General features: G+C 43.9%; 1 protein-coding gene across 2 annotated transcripts in view; it reads left to right on the top strand.

The window, feature by feature from the left end:
• The window catches only part of PLCE1 (phospholipase C epsilon 1), a 273,926-nt gene that overhangs the window by 93,127 nt on the left and 158,223 nt on the right, over window positions 1–22,576 (top strand). For both annotated transcript variants that reach the window (XM_065893739.1, XM_065893740.1), the window contains exon 2: window positions 19,262–19,550. In XM_065893739.1, the coding sequence (XP_065749811.1) occupies window positions 19,262–19,550 (289 nt within the window). The remainder of the gene's footprint in view (window positions 1–19,261; window positions 19,551–22,576) is intronic.

The raw sequence follows: 22,576 nt of genomic DNA, 5'->3' as shown, positions 1-22,576 counted from the left end.
TAATCATAAAATATTTCCTATGGGAAAATAACTTGCTTTAGGACAATCTGCTTTATGACGTGCTTTCCAGAAACAATGTGTGACAAAAAGTGAAGTTTGTCTATAAAGTTGGTGTTTGTTTTATCTGTTTGTGAATTATCTTGCTTTTGTCTTCCTTAATGGCTAATTTATTTTCCATCCTGTACTAGAAATATATATTTAATAAAACTTGAAATGTTCTTTTTAAAAAGTATATGAAGCACAAGGAATATGCATAGATGGATTTGTAAGATGACGGTTCAGACTGAGTATTCTACGTACCTTCTATATCATGAAATAAATGCATTCAGTTAGTTTGAGTAGTATGAAATTTCCATTTTGTAACTCAAAACAATCAAATATCAGCAGTTTCATATGGTTCAGTCTAACAGGAATGTTAGCTCCAAAGAAAATTTTTGTGAAATGAACATTCTGTTTCTTATTGCTTTCTTTAAGATTCAGATTCATTTCCCTGAAGGCAGGGTTGAAAACTTGGGCTGTGTAGCATTCTAGGCATGGCTGGAATTCAACAGATTATCCTTGCTTAGAATGGTTGTTTCCCTTGGGACAAGAGTTCTCAACCCTAGCTGTTCATAGAATCATATTTAATTTAAAATCAGGGAACATTTAAAAGATACTGATGGGCCCCACACCAGACTGATAAATCTGAACTTTGAGGGGGTGGGGAGAGGCAGGGCTCATGCCTTTTTGTTTCTCAGGTGACACTAAGGTACGGCCAGGTTTGAGAACCACTGCACTAGAATTTCACTTTGAGGAGACTCAGCAAAGCTTTTCTGTGTCTTAGATAAACAAAAACACAACACCACTGCTCCTGATTTATTTTCTGAACTTGCTGTGGACCAACAAGGTCCAGAGATAAAATGTGAAAAAAATACATTTAACTACATGGAACCCATGTTTTGGTTTTCATTCAGCTTTTGGTTTTCATTCAACAAAACATGTATTGGATGCCTACTATGGCCCTGGTCCTATGGCTGGGTATTTTGGGGAAATAGATAAATGACGAGTGAAAGAAGAGTTTGGCCCCTTTAAAAAACCAGGGGATTATATGAAATGCCCAGAACAGGCAAATCTATAGAGATAGAGAGTAGGTAGTGGTTGCCTAGGCCTGGGGAGGTTGGGGGGAAAATGAGGAGTGACTGTTAATGGGTGTGGGGCTTCTCTTTAGGGTAATGAAAATGTTCTAAAATTAGAGAGTGGTGATGATTGCACAACTCTGTGAAAATACCAAAAACCATTGACGGTACACTTCAAATGGGTGAATTATATCTCAATAAAGCTGCTACTTAAAAAAATTAAAAAGCCACAGCTATACTTCGCTAGGAGGACTTAATGCTGACTAAGTGAGTTAGGAACAGCAGAGAAGAAACTCTGCTGTCTAACCATTCCTTTCAAAATAGACAGAGCTTAAAGTGGGGACAGTAACTGAGAGCAAAATAAAGTAGACCCTGCCTGGATGCATTTAGTTCTCACCTGTATTCCAGGTAGCACCCTGAGCATTCATGGGGGAAGATGGGTCAGAAGCCATGCAGATGTCCTGGGATGTCCAGTGGGTGAGAAAAAGACCAGAACTTGCACAGAACTCGCTGCGTCCCAGGCATTGCTCTCTGTGCTTTACATGCATATGTGATTAATCACCACACAATATCCCCATTTTCCCACAGTGAAACTGAGGTGCAGAGAAGGTAACTGTCCCAAGGTCATACAGTTATTTCTAAGTAGTAGCATTAAGACTGGGTAGGGCTCTGATAGGAATGTGAAGGTAAAGGTATCCAAGGTGATGTTGGGGTGGAGGGCTTGGGTGTGCTGAGGGGATGGATAGTAAGCAGGAACAGTGGGTTCAGGTAGGGTAATAATAATGGAGGATGATGCTAAAAGGATGGACAGGGAGAGGTTATTGAGGAGCTCTCACGACCGTGCTAAGGCATCTCAATACCATGGGGTGGGCACCACTGAAGATCATTGAGTCAAAGTAAGACCATGTCGAGTCTTCTCAGTGCACAGGTATGAGTGTGTCTGAATTGGTGTCTCTCTGGGTCTACTTAAAAGCAGCTCTGAGTGTAATGTCTGAGCACCACCTTGTCCCTTGCATCTCATTGGGTATGTGGTGGGCACAGCACAGGACCTGCCAGCCCACCTGGCCCTCTGATAGCCACTGGAGAGCAGCCACCAAAAAAGAAGTCACAATGACCTGGGGGAACTGAAGGCCTCCGTAGGACCTGCCTTAGAACCGTAGATTCTTTGCTGTGTTAGCAAAGTCCCAGCCCAAGGGCACTCCTCAAGCCCAGAATGTTAGGACATTTGGCATCAAGCCTCCTGGATGAAGAGGCAAACTCTCTGAAGGGGAAGGAAAAGCCTATTCTCTCTTGACCCCCTCACTCTCTGCAAAGTAGGAGCAAGTTGGGTTTCCCAGCCTTTCTCTTCCTTCCCACTGGGGCACATGGGGGCCGACAGTGATGTGGCCAACAGGGGCAGAGGAGGGAAAGACATCCAGACCCTCAGGCCCACAGTCTGATCTTCAATCCACATCTGCACTTCAGAGCCAGCAGCTTTTCATGCCCATGAACACATTCCTCTCTGCCTTCCTAACCCAACTCTGTGTGTCTTGGGGCTTAGTTCCTTAGTGAAGGTTTTTCCATGATCTCTCCCTGGTCTGACTTCTGTCATGCTTGGATTTTTATACCAAGCCTTGTAGCACCTCACTCACAGGTAGCTTTGCTAGTATGATAATCTCCACATCACCCCAGGTAATCAAGATAATCACAGTGCAGCTGTTCTTTCCTTATTTCTTCATCCTCAGACCTCACAATAGGTTAACTCTGCTACGCCCTAATTTTTTGCCCTTGCATGATACTGGGCAAGCAGTGGCCGCTCACATCCCAGTGAAATCAGCCTGTTCCCAGGTGCCTGAACCTCCCTCTTCTCACTTATTATCTCCTGTCTTGTCCTATTTATTTATGGCTGTGTTGGGTCTTCGTTTCTGTGTGCGGGCTTTCTCTAGTTGCGGCGAGCGGGGGCCACTCTTCATCGTGGTGTGCGGGCCCCTCACTATCGCGGCTTCTCCTGTTGCAGAGCACAGGCTCCAGACGCGCAGGCTCAGTAATTGTGGCTCACGGGCCCAGCCGCTCTGCGGCATGTGGGATCTTCCCAGACCAGGGCTCAAACCCGTGTCCCCTGCATTGGCAGGCAGATTCTCAACCACTGCGCCACCAGGGAAGCCCTGTCTTGTCCTATTAATTAACTTTCCCAATTACCTGCCCTGCTTTCCCAGCTATCCCTGATCATGCAAGAGACACTCGATGAAGCAGAGGTGAGTCATTGATTAATCAGCCAGCACTTCGCAGAGTAGGGATGCAGGGTGATAATTGTTCTGTTATCCAAAACCAGGGTGAACCACAGGTGTCTCCAGAGCATGCTCACCTCAGACACACCATCCGTGCTTCTTTTCCTCCTGCCCTTGCCTTCCTGTCTGCATCTCAAGCTTCAGAATTTTATCTATGATTCTCTTCTTGCCAAATTCCTCCCCTACACACACACACACACCCCAATTTTTTTAACTGTTCACAATGTAGATCACATTTATCTTCAGCTATACATGTTCTGCATACCACTCTTGGCTTTTCTTATTTTCTATGTCTTACATCTAAAAATACTATGATTCCCTTTTAACTTTGTGTGTGGTCTTTGATTGATTTTCGATGTGGGGAAAGGATCCGTGGCTTTGGTAGGAAAAGGTTGCCAAGTCTGTCTTAAGAATTCTTAGGAGTGTGTACAGGGCAGAAGGTGGAAAAGCAGATGCTGAAACCTATTGGAGGGGACGGATGGAAACCAGAGTTAACCCAGCCAGGGACAGCCACGCCCTCCTTCCTAACACAGAATATATTCCATGTCCTAAAAGAAGTTGCCTTAGCTTCTCCATGGCTGCAAGGTGAAGAGCTGACAGGGAGCAATTTGGAGGGAGGGCATCAAAAGAAAAGAAAGAGTTTCTGACATCATCCCTGCAGCCCTGACTTTCTAGAGCCTGTTTTCGAGAATCTGTTTCCTCTTCAACCCCAGTGCCTCTGCCTCCTGTTTTCTAGCACATCATGGTCACTACCGGATCACAAACAAGGAAGCATTGAGAGAGTCCTCTGTGGTCTGCTCATCACTGAGGCCCCGTGCTGGGTCCCCGTATGTGGTCCTTCTCCTCCCATCATGAGCACAACAGATAGAACTCCCTTCCTCTCTCTTTCACGCACATAAAGTAGATGGCTGAGCATGGTTGGGGTTCTTGTAGTGAGGGCACAAGATTTTGAAAGAAGAAAGAACACAGGGAATGAGCTTCTCAATGAACAAAAGGCGGTCTGGCTCGTGGGCCATGGATCATAGAAACCTCCAGCTGAAGCCTGATTTGATCTTGAAAAGGCACCCACCCACGGATGTCTGAAGAAGCTGCAGAAATGTCTAGGCTTTACATGGAGTGTGACCCCACCAAAGGGCCCTTCTTCGACTCAGCACTACATTCACATTTTCGATTCACATTCCGTCAGCTCCTACCTGCTCTGCTGGAAGTGAGCCTCGGTGGTCCCACCCTCCCCTCTAACCCACCCCCAGGCATGGACTCATGCCAAATGCTGGCTGCATCATCTTTGCCCCTGCCTTGATATACTGGTAATGTCCAGTAAATACACTGGTAATGTCCAGTAAATACAGATACCGAGAGCCGGCTGAAATCAATTCAAGAAATATTTCGTGAGTTCCAGCTGTATCCAGCACAACATACCATGGATCACTGTAATCATGAAGGGTACAGAGGAGAGAAAATCTTGGGACACCCACAGATGGTTGATCCCAGGCGGGTTGGCCGCAGCTGTATACTGTTTTTTGACTTTGTCTTTCGTTACGTGTAGTCGCATCTGCGTAGTGTCCTTTATAAAGTCTTAGAAAACCATGACTGCGTCCAGTTGTTTAGGGTTCCCTCAAAGTGAAGGACACTAGTATTTAAGATTGTTGCAAGAAACCCAGAGACTCTGGAGACATGGAGAGCTCTTAAGTCTACTTTTCACACAATAGAGCTTCATACCATTATTCTATATATAATCTTTTTACCAAAACACTGTCGCCTGTTTCTGTCAACAAAAGACCTCTTTGTTTTGATAGCCAAGAAAAGCCTTAAGCTCAGTAGAGACAACAGAACAGGCTTTTTAAATGACAAAACGTAAGGGCCAAAATGCCTTATTTTTGGAATGTAAATTAGAAGCCTTTTTTTCTTTAATATGACTGTAACCCTCAGTTTTGATCAACTTTAGGGTTTTTCCTCTTTTCTTCTTTTTTTAATGATATCCATGGAGTTCTTTGGAATGCAGCCCAGGATAACCATAGCTTTTTTATATGGCTACAGGGTAGGCACAAGTGAGGTGGGAGGTGACGACTTTCCCACACTCTTGAGCCCTCTGAACTGTTGTCTTTTTTTTTTTTTTTTTTTTAATATTTATTTATTTATTTGGCTGCGCACGGTCTTCGTTGTGGCACTCAGGATCTTCGTTGCGGTGTGCGGGCTCTTTTAGTTGCAGTGTGCAGGATCTAGTTCCCTGACCAGGGATCAAACCCGGGCCCCCTGCATTGGGAGCATGGAGTCTTACCCACTGGACCACCAGGGAAGTCCCTGAACTGTTGTCTTTGACCTTCAGTTTCTCTGTATAATCTTACTGCTGAACATATGTGCTCAGATGTGCAAGTAGCTGAGAGCCTCTGTAACAGGACAGAAGTTCTCTGTCTGGGGGATAGACAGTGTCCCTGACTCTTCCCATGAACTTGAGTACAATTCTAATGCCATCACCTGTTTACTTTTTTGTAGTTCCCAATATTTTGGAAACTTCTTGAAGACCTACCTTTCCACTGCTATCTTCCAAAGGTAGAGAGGAAGGCAACAGTTCCTTCAGAGCCTTCCCATCTCTGTCTCCACACTTCCAACTAGACAGGAAAAGTCTTAACCTGCCACCCACCCAGAGGGATGCCTCTGTCACTGTTACACTGTGGGTATGAAGTCCATCCATGGTCTCTCCTAGTCCATGTTGGCATGTATGTTGGGCACTTCATCCCTTCCTTTCGGTTTTTATTAATAACAAGGAAACCACCACATTATAAGAAATCTTAGGGGCTTCCCTGGTGGCACAGTGGTTAAGAATCCGCCTGCCAATGCAGGGGACATGGGTTCGAGCCCTGGTCCAGGAAGATCCCACATGCTGAGGAGCAACTAAACCCGTGCGCCATAACTGCTGAGCCCCTGTGCCACAACTACTGAAGCCCACGCGCCTAGAGCCCGTGCTGTGCAAAAAGAGAAGCCACCACAATGAGAAGCCCAGGCACCGCAACTAGAGAAAGCCCGCGCCCAGCAACGAAGACCTAACGCAGCCAAAAATAAATAAATACATTTTTTTAAAAAGAGAAATCTTAAAAGTGATCATCTCTGTCCCTTTGGTGACTTAAGAGCTGAGATTGGGTCATGTTTGTTGTTGCATCCTTAGTATTTAGCATGATACCCCTAAAGGGGTGTTGGATGTCCCCAGGCATAGGAGATATAACCCTCTAGATGTAAACCTTTTTTTTTTTTTCTATTGAACGTACTTCCATGGTAATTAGCTTAGAAAATATTTGTGAGAGGAAATAGTTCTGGGCTAGAATTGCAACCACTTGTAAAGACTCAGAAGGACCCTGCTTATCTCCCCAGACTCGTTGCCTACTCTCTTAGCTCCAGCCATAGGAGCCACTTTGCACATGCGACTCCCTCTGTTTAGAACATTTTCCTCTCTCTTATCTTACTCTGGCCTCACCTTTGCCTGGCGAAGTCTTATTATCTTTAGGTTGTGTCTAGATGTTACCTTCTAGGAGAAACCTTCTGTGACCTTCTATGACCTTCCTCTGTGTTCCTGAAGCACCTTGTAGTCACACTATTGCAGAATCACATGCTGTAATAGAATTGCCCACATTCTGGCCTACCTCCCCTGATACTTGTAACTTTCTTGAGGACAAAAACAGTTTCATTCATCATTTTGTCTCCAGCTTCTGGCATGCTATTTGGCACAAAGTACACATTTAGTTAATATTAGTTGAGTGAATGAATGAATGGTGTCCAAACAAGGAAGATATTCGTAGGCATAGATTTCTTCCCCTTCAGAAATTAAAGTGTAGCCAGAGACTTTGTCCATGTCTGCACTGGATGCCAGTCCAAGCTTCTCAGAGGATTCCCCTGGGTGAGCGCCCCTGCCTGAGGCCCTCCCGAGGCTGCCTCGTGACCTGACTGAGCTCATGGCGACTCCAGCTCCTGGAGACCTGGTGGTCTCTATCCACCCATTGCTACCTAGTCCATTTGCTCTGCCTGATGTATGTTCACTAACTGGCTGTTAAGCCTGATTCTACCCTCGGATGAAACCTGGGAGTCTGTACTGCTTGTTCTAAACAGCTCTCCAGTCTTCTTGATAGCATGAGGCTCTGAAGTGGGTGCCATCATGCCTGCAGCCAGCTCAACTAAGCAAGGCCAGCCTACATTGGGTCCTGTTGCTGAGGGTGGGTCCAGTGTTGTCTCAACTACTGCGTTCCTGTTTTTTGGGGATGTGGGGGAGGAATGTCCCTAGCTCCTCTCCATTGACCATTTACTTAACTCCCATCAAAGAAGGGACTTTCAAGAATTAAAGCACTGCAGTTTTCTGGTAGAAGAAACACTGTGCATTCAATAATGACAAACAACTGTCCACTCACAATTAGAGGATGGTCTCAGTTTGCAGATCCTCCTAGTCAATACTCCTCCTTTGTTCCCACCTTCTTCCTTTGCCCACGGAACTGAAGCTCAAAGGATCCAGATCAAAAGGGGGTGTGAAAAAAATGGGGGTGGAGGAGAGAGATGAGCCATGGAGATAAAGGGAAGACAAGGAGAGCGAGTGAGGAAGATGGGAAGTTCAGGACAGAGTAAGGAAAAATGGAATAGGAGTAATAAGAATAAGAAGAAGAAACAAAGTGTAAAAAAGCAAAGTGGGAGACATGAACATGGGGAAGAATAAAAAATTTGAGTGAAGAAGCCATGGGGACCCAGAGAAAGTTGGAGAAAACACCTCCAGGAGCAACCTGGAGAGAAAGAAGAGAGCGGAGAAATGAGAGGAAGGAAGAAACCTGAGGTGAGAGAGGACTCATACTATAACTCTCATATTAACCAGAAGGATTAGTAAGCTCCCACTTATTGAATGCCACCTGTGTAAATAAGCGCTGTGATAAGGCTTTGCACTTATAGCATAGTGGGTGCACTAGCCCAAAACTGAGTTCAGAGTCTGGCTGTTCATGGAGCTGTGGACTAGAAAACACACGGACATCTGCACATGAGTTCACATGCGGGAGGCTGGGCAAACTTACATCTGAGCACAGAAGAGGCTCCACAACCTTGGGACCACCAGTGAATAACTAGGAGGGGTGATACCTTTTGAGGGTAGGAAGTTGTCTCAGGTCTTGCAGGCAAGCAAGAGCTCTAAAGATTCAGGCATGGATGCTGTTATGACCACTTGGATACTCAAGGGCTGTGTAGTTGCAGAACCCACAGCTATCTTTTCTCATTTAATCCTGGTTTATAACAACCATGTGATAACGTCCATTAAAGAAACACAAGTTGCTTTCCCACTGCCACTAGATGGTGGCACTAGGAGTCCAACAGGATCAGTGTGACGCAAAGACCAGGCTCTTTCCTCTCCACCCTAAGGCGTCTGCTCTGCTCTCCCACCTTTGGTGGTCAGACCAGAATGTTCCAGGAGGTCAGCCTCAGGCAGTCTTCAGGCAAAGAGTAGAGGAAGGAAATGTAGTATTGTTTGGTCCAGAAGCAATGACCCAGGCAGAAAGGGGCCTCTGGGAGCCATCAAGACAGATGGCAACACTGATCCTTTTCAGTTGGGCGGAGGAGGGGAAGTTAGAAGCTTGGACGAGGTGAGTAGGGATCCAGTTGCCACCCAGGATCAAACAACCTGGCCATACAGGGTGGCCTTGGTCTCCTCCACCTGCTGTGGACACAGCAGCCTGGGGCCACAGGACTCCAGGAACTTTCTTTCCCTCACAGCTTCCCACGTGCACAGCTTAGCAAGAGCACTGCCCCTGAGCCTCTGAGCCAGGGCACCACAGTCTACAGGATTTGTGGAAGTTTGTTTTTGTCTCGCAGGGGCTTTGTCCCCATGTGATTCATTAACTGACCTATTGCTCCTTAGAGCTGCAGGGAGCCTGGTAGTTCAGGCCATTAAATCCCTTCTGTCGGCCTAATTCACAGCCTGACATCACAAGCCTCCCAACATAATCCATTTGTCCTGATTTGATTTTTTTTCAAGAGGCTTCCTTGGCAGCCAGGTTTTCTCATTACGAATATGATTCATCTGTATGGTAATTCCCATTAGAATTAGTATATCAGACATGATTCATCTTTGGAAATATTAAGCCAGAAGCATCATTTCAGAAAGGCCTGTTACATTCACAGCCAGAGGGAATTTCTGCAAGAGATGCCCCTTCATTCAACTAGCATTTGTTGAGTTGGCCCTGTGCTGGACTCTGAGCTAGGGGCTTTGGGGAATATAGAGACGATAGGACTTCACCCCTGCCCTCAGGAGCTCCCATTCTAGAAGGAAGATAACATAGACATGCGTGTTTATGGGATGGATAATATGAGAAGTGCAGTCAGAGATGAAAGGTAACATGGTCTCGTAAAATCTCAGGTTCTCAAACTTCAGCAGGAATCAAGATCACCTGGAGGGCTCATTACAACACAGATATCTGGGCCCCAACCCCAGAGTTTCTGATTTAGTAGGTCAGAGGTGGGGCCCAAGAATATGCATTTCTAACAAGTTCCCAGGTGATGCTGCTACTGTTAGTCTGGGGACCACACTTAGAGCACTTGGCTCTAAGGCTTCAGTTCTTTCTCCACTGCCCCCTCCCTTCACTGCCTGCAGCATGCTAAGCTATGTGCTCCCTGCTGGGGACAAGATGTTGAACAAGACATGACAGGGAGGGGATATCTGTGTGTGTATGGCTGATTCATTTTGTTGTGCAATGGAAGCTAACACAACATTGTAAAGCAACCAAAAATTAGTAAAAGTAAATAAATAAATTGTACCGGGGTGGGGGGGGAAAGACATGCCCCTGCCCCCCCCCCCCCCCCCCCCCCCCCCCCGGGGAACTGACAGCCTGAAAGGGGAGTAAGCAGTGACTTCCACACTCCACAGGAAGTGCCACTATAGAGTTTTGCATGGGGGCCATTGGAGCACAGAAAAGATACTGCTTAGTTCTTGCTAGAGCTGGGAGAAGACTGCATGAAGGAGGCAAAATCTGAACGCAAGGGTAAATGTGGCCTGGAAGAAGTTATGTGGAAGGGTATTTCCAGCCGCTAACTTCCCAGATTATCAACTGTGAGGGACATCCCCTCACATTCCTTCTTAAATGTTTTCTGCAGTAATAAAGTTTCGACTTAACGTCCTGCAGAATCCGGTGGCATAGCTCGGGCTCATTGGCCTGGCATTAGCAAAGCTTTTATTTTTGGCTCTCTGTAGCTGTCTTTGGTCAGCGTCTTGTGCATGGTCTGAATATTCTCAGTAGAATGGAATTCTCCACATAGACACTTGAATAGAATGTAGAGTCAAGAGCAAAGGAAGCAACAGCTTGCTACTGAAATCTTCCTCCCCATCCCTACCTGCCACGCGGGTCTCCAAGCTGCCTCAGCTACCACCCGCCACCCCACGGCAGCCTCACCGTTCTTGTTGACGCTTCAGGAAATTTGGCAGTTCTTACACCATTGCATTTTGTTTAGACACACACATCCATCAGAAATCAAACTTCCAGCATGGAAGTTGTTTGACGGAAATCAAACAACCATCTAGAACACTGCTTCTGGATTCCAGAAGTTAGAAAAGGGGCCCATGAGACCAGTTAAAGGGGTTTGCAAACCACAGCTCTCACACTTGATTCCATGTGGGAGGCTCCTATGTTCCTACCCATCCTATTAACTCTCAGTTAACACAGTCCAAATAAATATGATTATTTGTTTTTCCAGCTCAGACTACTTTAAGAATCACATTATGGGGAGGATAAGAGAGCTATTAGAAGTAGATATATAGTCACTAGTGAGAAAGGACAACTGATATTAAAGGAGAACACTGATAAGTAAGAAGGAAACTGGAGACCCTAACTATACACCAAATTCAAGAATAATGATGATCAAAATTATCATTAAAATTAAGGTTAATTAATATCCTCCATCCCCCCATTTAAGAAAGCTGAGAAGTATTGGTCATCAAACAATAACACTAAGAGGGATGTAGGGATAATGTTAGTTGACCCCTTCATGTTAAAGATAGGAAACCTATGAGAAAGGGGTGGGTTTCAGTCACAGGACAGAGTTTGTCTTTTTTTTTAAATCATTGTTCTCAAGCATCTGCCATAGTCTCTGTAACTATAACTCAACATTTGTTGAATTAACCTGAATTAGGAAAGTCAATATGCGAATCCATATCTTGTTTTTTTTTAAGCCCCATTATCCTTCCAAGTCATCATTTTCATGAAAAATCAGGATGGAGACTAGATCTAATTAAACACGCTCAACTCTAAGCCAAACAGCAAATGATAAGGCAATAGTATTAAACTATTGGTAAATTTCTCAGAACAGATCACGTTTGGTTAGTAGCAATCAGATCCTCATCTGGCTACAGCTATTCTGAGTGTTTTGTAAAGAACTGGTGCCATTTCATGTGACTTCTGTATCTGGTGTTCAGCAAATACAGGTGACAATGCAATGTCACCTGTGGTTCAGATGAGTCCAGTAAAGTCATGACCCAAAAACCTAGAGAATTCTAGCCAATTTCTTGGGGAAGATATATAAGACATTCATTAATTCAATTAAGAACTATTTATTGAGAAGCTATAATGCCAAACACTTCTAGACCCTGGAGATAGAGCAATGAAAAAGGAAATAAAGTCCATATGAAGCTGACATTCTAGAGGGAGGAGACAGACAATAAAGAGAGGTGGCAGGATCATTACTACAATTACCCCTCTCTCAAAAGTGGTTTCTTTGACAATTGTAGTATAGGATTCTCTGTTTGGTTTGGTGGTTAACAGCATTGGCTGAGAGATGGAGAGTCCTGATGCAGAGTCCCAGGTGTGTGCACATTAGTTCCTTATTTTTATGTGGTGGTAATAGTAGGATCTCTTCCTAGAGCTCTTCTGGAGTTTCAATGAAATCATATCTCAGTGCTCAGTGCCTGCTTCATTTTAAGCACTCAGTGAATGTTGCAGTGATTACAAGTATTATTATTGAGTCAATGGACACCTAAGTAACAAGCCTCCTTCTTGCTGAAAGATTTCAGAAGATATGCCATCAGATTTTGGAACAGCATGATTTTCCATAGCTCTGACCCTAGAAAGATAGCTTTTGAAACAGAACAAGTACAAAATTGACTCCCCTTGTCAAGTATCCCTTTGACCCCAGTAGAAGTCAAGTAAAGACAAAGCCCTTTCTGGCTGTATAGAGGAAGGAGCTTTCCTCCTGGGTGAGTGCTGTGGACACAGTGTGTCTGGCTGCTTCATGCCTTTCAGTGCGCTCCTTCTGAATTACCCAGCTCTCTTCAGCCTTGGATGCTTGTTTTATTATGTTTTGGGTTTGAACTCCATGTCCCAGTGCTGGGTTCTTGAGTCACAAGGAACTTCAAATGTTTTCTTGAGTGTTGTCTAAGTATCGCTTGCTTTTCTGCAAGTAACAGCATAATATCAAGGTCATTCTGCTCAAACACAGCACCTGCTATAATGGGAGTAGTATAATTCGAGGGAGAGGATCCACTCACAGTTCACAGTGGTGGTTAAACATAAGTGCTATGAGGGGCACTGTTTGCAACATTGATCTATAGCTCTCTATATAAATCTGTTTTATTGAAGTATAGTTGATTTACAATATTTATATTCGTTTCAAGTGTACAACATAGTGATTCAATATTTTTATAGATTGTACCCTAAAGTTTTTACAAAATATTGGCTATATTCCCTATGCATACAGAGAAAGACAAATACTGTATGTTATCACTTATATGTGGAATCTAAAAAATATGTATAAATCTTATAATTTCTAAGAACTCCACAATGGCAAACTATAAAAACCTTGACTCCTTTCCTTTCCTCATTCCCAATGACTTCAGCAAGTCCTGTAGAGTCCATATCCAAAATATATCTTGACTGTTTAAAAGAGTCTGCAATTTTTAATTAACTTATTTGGTCAACTTGTTTATTGTCTGCCTTCCCCCACTAAAATAAAGCTCTTTTTGCTCTCTGCTGGATCCCCAAGTCACTGGGCTTGGCACAATGTATACGTTCAATAAATATAAGTCAATTATTGAATGAATGGATGGACACACATCTGTTTAGCAAGATTAGATGCCTTGTTGTGGCGTGTTGATTTTATCTCAAAAAGGATATTGACCCATATAGGGCAGTAGTGTCTCTAGTTTTCAGCAGCTTCTATTACCACATTAATCAAGTGAGATAAAGTTTATATTTTTTTATCTTGTAATTTAAAACTATAAATCTCCATATAAAGGAAACATATTTGATCATTCATTAGTCATAACTTGACTGTTTTCCAAAGTAATTTAGGATGATCATGAAAGGAATTATCATGAATAAAAACAATAGCAATGGCAATGTTAACATCACTTAAAACTCTTGCCAAATAATGATGTTTTCTTGAATCCCACTGTTGGGGCTTTGGGTGTGTGACCATGTTTAATGCAATGGGTAAAGCCGGACTACAGAGTTGAACAAACACAATTTCCACCCTGGCTCAGCCTCTTATTAGCTGTGTAAAGTTGACTGTGTTTCTCCACCTCTGTAGGCTTACTGTCCCCATCTGCGAAATGAATCAGTCTCATAGGGCTAGTGTGTGGATTCAAATCTCATGCAAGGAAATACTCATTATTGTGCCCAACATATCATCATTATGTAAGTTAACTTTTGCTGTGTAACAAGGCACTCCCAAAACATAGTGACCTTTGCAACAATCATTTATTTAGCTCATGTTTCTGTGAATTGGCTGGGTGGTTCTCCTCGTCTGGATGAACTGATCTTTGCTAGACTCTCTCATATATCTATGATGGCAGGTAGACTAGCCCCTGGATGATCTAGGATCTAGGATGGACTCACTATGCGTCTGCCTGTTGGCAGGCTGTTGGCAAAGGTGACAGGAGTGACTGGGCCATGGTCTCTCATCCTCCAGCAAGCCAGCTCTGGCTTCTCCACATGGTAGTTGTCTCAGAATTCCCAAAAGCAGCAAGAGAGAGCAAGCTCCAACACACAAGATTTCACTTGCAACACGTTTACTAAATTCCCATTGGTTAAGCAAACCACAAGACTGGCCTGCAATTAATGAAAGAAATAATTTATGGCCATTTTTTTAGTCTACCACAATCATCCTTATCGCCATCATCATAAAAACCAATATCTGTTGAGCATTTACTAAGTGGCTGCTCCAATCATGTTACTCTGTTTATTAAAGCTTGTAATTCTTGGGGCTTCCCTGGTGGCGCAGTGGTTAAGAATCTGCCTGCCAATGCAGGGGACACATGGGTTCGAGCCCTGGTCCGTGAAGATCCCACATGCCACAGAGCAGCTAAGCCCGTGAGCCACAACTACTGAAGCACGCAGGCCTAGAGCCCATGCTCGCCCGCGAGCCACAACTACTGAAGCCCATGGGCCTAGAGCCCATGCTCTGCAACAAGAGAAGCCACCGCAGTGAGAAGCCCAAGCACCGGAACAAAGAGCAGCCCCTGCTCGAAGCAACTAGAGAAAGCCCGTGCGCCGCAACGAAGACCAAACACAGCCAAAAATAAATAAATTTTTTTAAAAAAGCTTGTAATTCTTACCACAACTTTATGGGGCAGCTACTATTATATGCCCCTATTGGAGAAAAGCATACTGAGGCACAGAATGGGAAAGCAAATTATACAAAGTCACACAGCTGGGAAGCAGAGGAGCTAGGACTCAAACCAACACTCTAGGACAACACTCATAATTACTGTTTTATACTGCCTCCTCTTCCCATTCTATGTATATGGGATTTTCCACAATTGCTTCTTTTTTTTAACTGGGTGATCTAATAAGAGGTTATAGCCTATTTTTAACATGTACCCTGAGCACTGCCATATCTACCACTACTTCATCCATATTTCAGCATTTTTCCAACAAGCACTTTGAATTCAGCTCATCCGGTATTGATATGAATGACATGTTTTAGTCCAGATGGTGGTAGAACCTTAGCTATCTTTCTGATTCTTCGTGGATGGGGTGTTAGCAGTAGTGATGGCAGCTCAGAGCTTTATTCTGGGAGCTCTTCCTCTCTTATTTCTTCAGACAAGTTTGAGGGCTTGGAAACAGCTGATAGCAATGCTGAACAATTACTTAGTATATACATAACATTTATATATGTTGGAGGTGAGCTGCAGCAGCCCTTAAGAGTAGAGGCCATGGCTTTCTCTCTGTATTCTCAGAAACCAGCACAGGCAAGAGCACACAGAGGACAGATTGGAGGAGCTCAGTACAGGTTTATTGTATGTATCTACCTCCATATCGATATCCCATTAAAGCAAGTGTCACAAACACATATACTAATGGTGACCAGATAATTGGCCAGGTGTGCTCACTAGAGAGTGATGGGGACTGACACTAACCTGAGAACTCATGGAAATGCTCAATGTTGCCAGATTGTTCCATTTTTCAGATGATGCTCTAACTTCAGATGTGTATATAAACTTTCCTGATTTTAAAACGGTGTGTGTCAAATGAAGCAGGTCCCTTGGGTGAACGTGGCCCACGGTTCACCAGCCAATTGTTGACCCTCTACATTAGATGCTTGTTGGCATCTCTCTGTTGTATCACAGCTGTCCTAAGGGCCTGAGGAGGAAACCTTTAATAAGAATAAGGCAGGGGCTTCCCTGGTGGTGCAGTGGTTAAGAATCCGCCTGCCAATGCGGGGGACACGGGTTTGATCCCTGGTCCAGGAAGATCCCACATGCTGCGGAGCAGCTAGGCCCATGCACCACAACTACTGAGCCTGCGTGCCACAACTACTGAAGCCCGCGTGCCTAGAGTCTGTGCTTCACAACAGGAGAGGCTACCGCCATGAGACGCCCACGTACCGCAACGGAGAGTAGCCCCCGCTCACCGCAACTAGAGAAAGCCCGTGCAGCAGCAAAGACCCAACGCAGCCAAAAATTAATTAATTAATTTTTAAAAATAAGTATAAGGCAAAGATGGAGCACTGAAATGATAAGAGAGGCAGGACTTCGAGAAATCTGGGTGATGGTCTATTTCAGAGATTCCACAGAGGTCAAGGACATGAGAATAAGAAACAGCCATTGGATTAGAGCAAATTATTCCATACAATGCTACATTCGCAGGCTATGTTCTTTAACAAAAATCCATGGTCAAATAACATGAGAAATACTCAAAACATTCAGTTAAACAAAATAAAATAGATTTCTTTACTCTGACCCTTTTAATTGTTGTTAATATTTTAATAAGGAATGTAAGTCTTCAAAAGTAGAAATACATACTGAGTTTTTCAAACTTCCATGATCAAGGAGTCCTTATTTCATGCAGTTCGTCTAGGTCTAATGATTTGAGGAAGACACTTTGGGAAAGATCGATAAGGGACTGAATGAGACATTGGGACTCTCTGAAGGCATGGGATGGAATCTGGAACACATCGGGTAATGAGTGTGGCCATAATGAGCCAACGGAGCAGCTTGGCAAGTAAAGAAAGTGGGTCAACACATTGGCAACTAGGAACCAACAGCATGTTAGTCTTTGTAAAATAAAACCTTTTTAGGATCATTCCTCTGCTGAAAACAAACAAATAGACAAGCAAAAGAGCGAACGGTTTCCCACCTCTGATGGATTAAACCTCTTTGCTTGACATTCAAGGCTCTCCTTTATCAGGCCAACTGACCTTTCCAGTTTCCCAGTTATCTCCCTACACTCACTCCCTGCTCTTAATACCTGCTCTGTGCACTGTCCTTAGGACACATTCACTGTTCAGCCTCTTCACCTTTACTTACCATGTGAGTTGCCTCCCCCAGCTGCCCCAATTAGAGCCATGCCTGTCTTCCAAGGCACAGCTCAAATCTTCTTTCCCTCTGAATCCTTTAGCTATCAAATCTCACAGTGGGTTCTTTTCCCTGAATGTGTAGAACATTTACCTCTGAAGGACTGTCTCGAGACTTAGTGTGTTGGGGATCGCCTGTATGATTTGGAGCTGAGAGAAGAAAATCACATCCTGAGCTCTGCAGCTCTCTACCCCCATTTGTCCTCACAATACACCCAAATAAGGTTAGGAGGATATTATCCAGCAGCACCTAAGAGCAAGGGCGTAACCCCGTCACAGTGAATTTCATCGACTGTGCTCTGTTGTTAAACGGGCACCTGCTGATTCTTGAGGATAGAGTCCGTTCTCTTCCTGCTCAGTAGTAATGGGTGCTGTTTCTAGACACTACACTGAGCACTTTATATGTATCATCAGGGTGAATCCCCTGAATCCCCAGATGAATCCCCATCTCTAAGGAGGGGCAATTAGTATCCTCTCTGGCTGGTCAAGGCATCCCATATACCTGACCCCAAACCTGGGCTGTTTCTGTCCCAGCACACCATCTCTGTGGCCACACTGGCCACCAGAAATTTAATGACAGAGAATTAAAGCTAAAGAATCTGCAGTCTGCCTTCAAGTAGCAAGTATATACCAGTAGGCAGAGGAAGGCCGAGTAGAGCTCTAGTTAGGGTGTCAGCACAGTTTGAATATCAGGGGGAATTCTGGGTACATTCTAGGGTCTCATAAGGACTCAACACAGCTCAACAGGGGTCATTTTGAGGACCCAAGGGCTCTAGTTAAGGTGAGATTTGGAGTGTGCACCATCACAAGGGTGCATGCAGGGTCTGGAGGGCATACAAGGGTCTTCCCTTCCCTGGCCACTCACTGGTATCAACAGAGGGGGTGACCTCAATTTCCACCCTACTATGAGCTTTTTGCTTATCTGCCTTCCTTATTAAACTGTGAACTCTTTGAGGGGAGAAGCTGTCTTACTTACCCAGGTCTGACACATAACTGGTATATAAACATTGATATAATGAATGAATGACAAGTCAACCAAGGCAAGGTGCTCAGAGTGACATGATGGAGACAACACAATACAGTAAACCTTTATTCCACCATCAGAAAGCTGGATTAACTCACCCCATGTTATCGGTCTTCCCTGTCGCTTATACACTACCCAGAAGGCTCTGGCTTCCCAGAGACCTTGACAAAACCCCAAACCTCCCAGAAATAATGTCAAACCTCATAATTTTCAGGTCTTATCTTCTAAATTAGATTGTGAAGTCCTGTAGCACAAGAGGTGTGTTACTCTTTGTACATGCCCCACATCTTTTATCTCAGTGCTTCTCGCAGAACAGATCTGTATAAATGCCTGTTGAACGACTGTATTGGAATGGATTGGAATTATGGCTGGGAGACTGTCCTGATAATCCAATCTCCTTGAGATAATTCTTGGTGAATTCAGATGATGAGGGAAAGAGGAAATCAGGATAGTGGCAGAGACAGAAGGAGAGACCGAAGGAGGAAAAGTGGGCAGGATCTGTCAACTCATTGGATGTGGAAAAAGTATTCAAAGACTTTGATCCAAGGTGACAGATTGAAGGATTATGCCCGAGAGAGAAATGTAGATGTTCTCCTGTCCCTTAACCGTCTCATCCTTACTTCATTTTGAGCATGGAGGGAAGATTCCTCATGAATCAGTCTGCAGTGTTCCTTGGAGATAGATCTGGGAGAGTCACTCAGGAGGATCCAGGAGGACAAAAAGGAAAGGTTTGCCCTTGTCCCGCTAGACGAGCTTTATTCTGCTGAGGAGGAGAAGAAATTTGAGCTGAATATATTTTTGGTTCGTACAAGTTGTAAGTGCTCTGTTTGATAGCAAGTTTGTTTGAATGGCCCATTTCATAACTACACATAGTTTTCCCAAATAAATGGTGTCTGTAGAATGTTCAGGTTAATGCATGAGTCCAGTGTTCACAAGTGTTTGCACTTAGAGCGACTGAGCCTTCTTTCTTAATAAGTCATCTTGGCATTTTGTCAACAAGTTAATTTGCTTTTCTAAGAAACTAGATTAATACTTCCTGTACTTTGTGCTATTCACAGATCTACAGTGCAGTGAGAAGGGGAGAAGAAACAGAAGAGACAATTAGATCTCTTCTCCATTTCTTCACAAAGCTCCCAGCCTCCGAGACAGCCCATGAAAGGATTAGCATTGGTCCGTGCTTAAAGCAATGTGTCCAAGACACTGTTTGTGAGTATCGTGCCACCCTCCAAAGGACTTCCATATCTCAGTACATCACCGGCTCTCTGCTAGAAGCCACCACATCTTTAGGAGCAAGAAGTAGCCTTCTCAGTTCTTTTGGAGGATCCACCGGACGAATGATGCTGAAAGGTAATGTCTGAAATTTCACTTTTAACTTTTCATCTTTGAATGCAGAAAAGAATCTAAGTTAACATTTATTGCATCTCCTGATGGAAAATTGAGTCCACGTATCAGCAACTTTAAGAAAAGATAGCTGCTTTAAGAGAATATATAAAAAGATAGTCCTCTATCAAAATCCCTTAAGGTATAAACATTCCAAATAATAAGCATTAAGATATTGAAATTTCTTTTTAAAAAATAGCCAAAAGGCTATCTTTAATTTTTCTAAGTTATCCAGATAGGTGGTTTCTCCTAGTGGTATTCTATGACAGATGTCAATTATTGTAAAAAAGTCTTGTAAACAAGTGTAGTCACGTGGCCACAGTGAAAACCAACCGTTTCATTCAAAACAGAGTGGAATATAGTTCTCGTTTCTACACAGAATCAATAGGTTCATGTTGACCAGCAGAGCTAAAGGCCATCTTCCAGTGACTCCCATCTTAAAAGATAAGATAGGTGTCCTGCTGAAAAATGAAAGCCAATGGAAAATGGGATCAGAACTTCCCAGCTACTTCCCACAAGTAGCAAAAAGGCAAGTCAGAGATGGCAGTGCACCAAAGAACCTTGGAGATTTGTGCACTACACAGCTGTCACCACCCGCTTGGCAGTCCTCCCTGGCAGGAAGCTGCCAGCCAGACGGGGACCACGCAGAGCAGCATTCCACTGCCTGGGGGCCGCCAAGAGCTCAATCTGACATCCGGCCACTTCTCTCAAGGAGAGCAGCTCTTGTCCCTCCACAGCAAGCCCCAGACCTACGATTATCAGGCCAGTGGCCTCCCTCCTTGATCCTCAACCTCCCCACTCCCAACACCCCTTGGGCGAGCCCTAGAGGGGGTTCACACCTGAGTGGGTGCCATGTTGATTTGTTTTCTAGAGTCACCTTCACTTTTGTGGATTGGTTATAAAGAATGAATGAAGAAAAACACAAAATGTGGGACAACTAATCCAAGAGACTAAAGAGGAGACACTTGGTTTCATATGTGTTTCATTCATTCAGCATATGTTTTTTGAGCCCCTACTAGGTGCTGGGTAGGGAACAAAGCATAGCCCCTGCCCTCAAGGAACTTGCAGTCTCTAGGTAGTAGGCAGTTTCCCCTGTACATAGGATTCAAGATTTCCCTACTCTAATGCGGCTCCTGGTAACTGCACAGCTTACATTCTCCATCAATGCTCTTCCTGGGAATTTGGGCTGAGATTAGCATGTAGAGTTGGCATTGCTTCAGTGCTTGTGACTCTGTGTGAGGACCTTATCCTGTGAGTTAATCAAGCTGTGTTGATCAGATACCCACTCTGTGCCCAGCAGTGTGTAGGTGTTATGGGAGATCCTAATAAAGTACAAGTGAATTTACTCCCCTTTAGGTTGTTTGTGACCCTAATGAGGAGGCCACATTTGCATGCAGCAAGTGTTCAAAGAATAGACTGCAGAGAGTTAAATGCCAAATAATGTGGAAATGGCTCTAAGTGTTCAAAGAGTTTGAAGACAGAGTTAATGTTCCATGTGACAAATGGCTTGGCCGCAAACAAACAGAAGTCAATAAAAGCCACTTTGTTTCTTCCCCATTAATTGCAAAAGGGCAGATCTCCAGGCTCCCCAACCAAGGCAGGCTGCCTCCAGTCTTACACAGACCTTTGGGGAGAAAAAAGGAGGCCACTGGTTAAGGTGTCTGTTGCCCTGATAATAACTTGATCTCAATTGCTCTTTGCCTGTCTGTATTCAGATCAGAACTCCTATCAGCATTTCCATCTCTGAGACTCGTTGGATCATCAGCTAATATGTTATCTTTAAATGGGGGTTTTATGCAAGAGTTGGGAGTTTCTTTTACTTTCTGTTTTGCAGCTCTTTAATGGCTTCTGATATCCCTCTGTTAGTAGCTTCTGCTGAATAATACAACTAGCCAGTTGGCTTCAGCTCCAAGCTAATTTCTATAGCTCTGACTTGCTCTCTTGGAAACCTTTTTCAACTTCAGTGCCCAGTCCCCTGGGGTTTTCAAAGTCTATATGTGCCACAGTGAAACATACATTTCTTTAACATGCGGTGAGAGATAATGTGTCAAAAAAAAAACCCACACATGGCTGTTCAAAGTCATGGAGTGTTTATGGAACCTGTAGGTTCAGCATACTGACTAGTTGAGTCTTGAGCTCTGTTGGTCGTATACTCCAGCAGGGGGTCTAGAGGATATGCTTGGCTGCTGTGCAGTGCTTTTCTGCTTGTTTTATTGTTCACTGTGTGTCCTGTGGCATTGAGTAGGCCAAGAACTTTCAGCTGTCTGTCACCAATGAAAATCTGTGGGAAGTGTGTAACACACTCAGTCCCCAGTTTATAAATGACTTGTATTCCAGAAGTTCATTTCTCAGGAGCTGTGTGGAACTTAGAATGCCCTCCTGGAGAAGCAGTATTAAACGTTGTGATTTGGTTCCCAGAGTCTAGTCCTCAAAAACCACTTTAACCCATAACACAGCTGAAATCTACACACTTCCCATGGAACAAAGAGAAAAACACAATTATTAGAGCACTGAGAATCAGCCTCCAGGAAAAGCAATACAAGTGAGTTAAAAGACATTTCTTGTTGAGGGGAAATAATTTTAATTAAGATGAGTAGAGTTAAATTGAAACTTTTATGGAGCTTTTGTAAAGAACTTTGGGCCATTTCAGAGATTTTAGATGTTGGCATCTGTAGTTCTGTTGTTATGGTTAATTATCTTTTGAAACTCATATCTAACATGAAAGATTCAGAAAATTATTATCCCAGTAAGTTTTATTTCTTTTCTTTTAATGAGAGACTTATAAATGGAATGAAGAAGGGGAAAGGAGGGCAGGGTAGGGTTTATAATTTTTTTCCCAGGGGGAAAGGATAAGAAAGAGGGTCAAAAAGAATGACTTCTTCCATGAGAGAGATCACGTCTGAAGTGGATTAAATGGAGTTGGAAAAGGTAGAAAAAAAAGGAGGAGGGCAAAAGACAAATGCTGTATGATTCCTTTTATATGGGGCACTTAG

Source organism: Phocoena phocoena, chromosome 16 (assembly GCF_963924675.1).
Source record: "Phocoena phocoena chromosome 16, mPhoPho1.1, whole genome shotgun sequence".
In the NCBI taxonomy this organism is placed as follows: Eukaryota; Metazoa; Chordata; class Mammalia; order Artiodactyla; family Phocoenidae; genus Phocoena; species Phocoena phocoena.
Note: the sequence above shows the minus strand (reverse complement) of the source record. Positions and strands in the feature narration are given on the sequence as shown.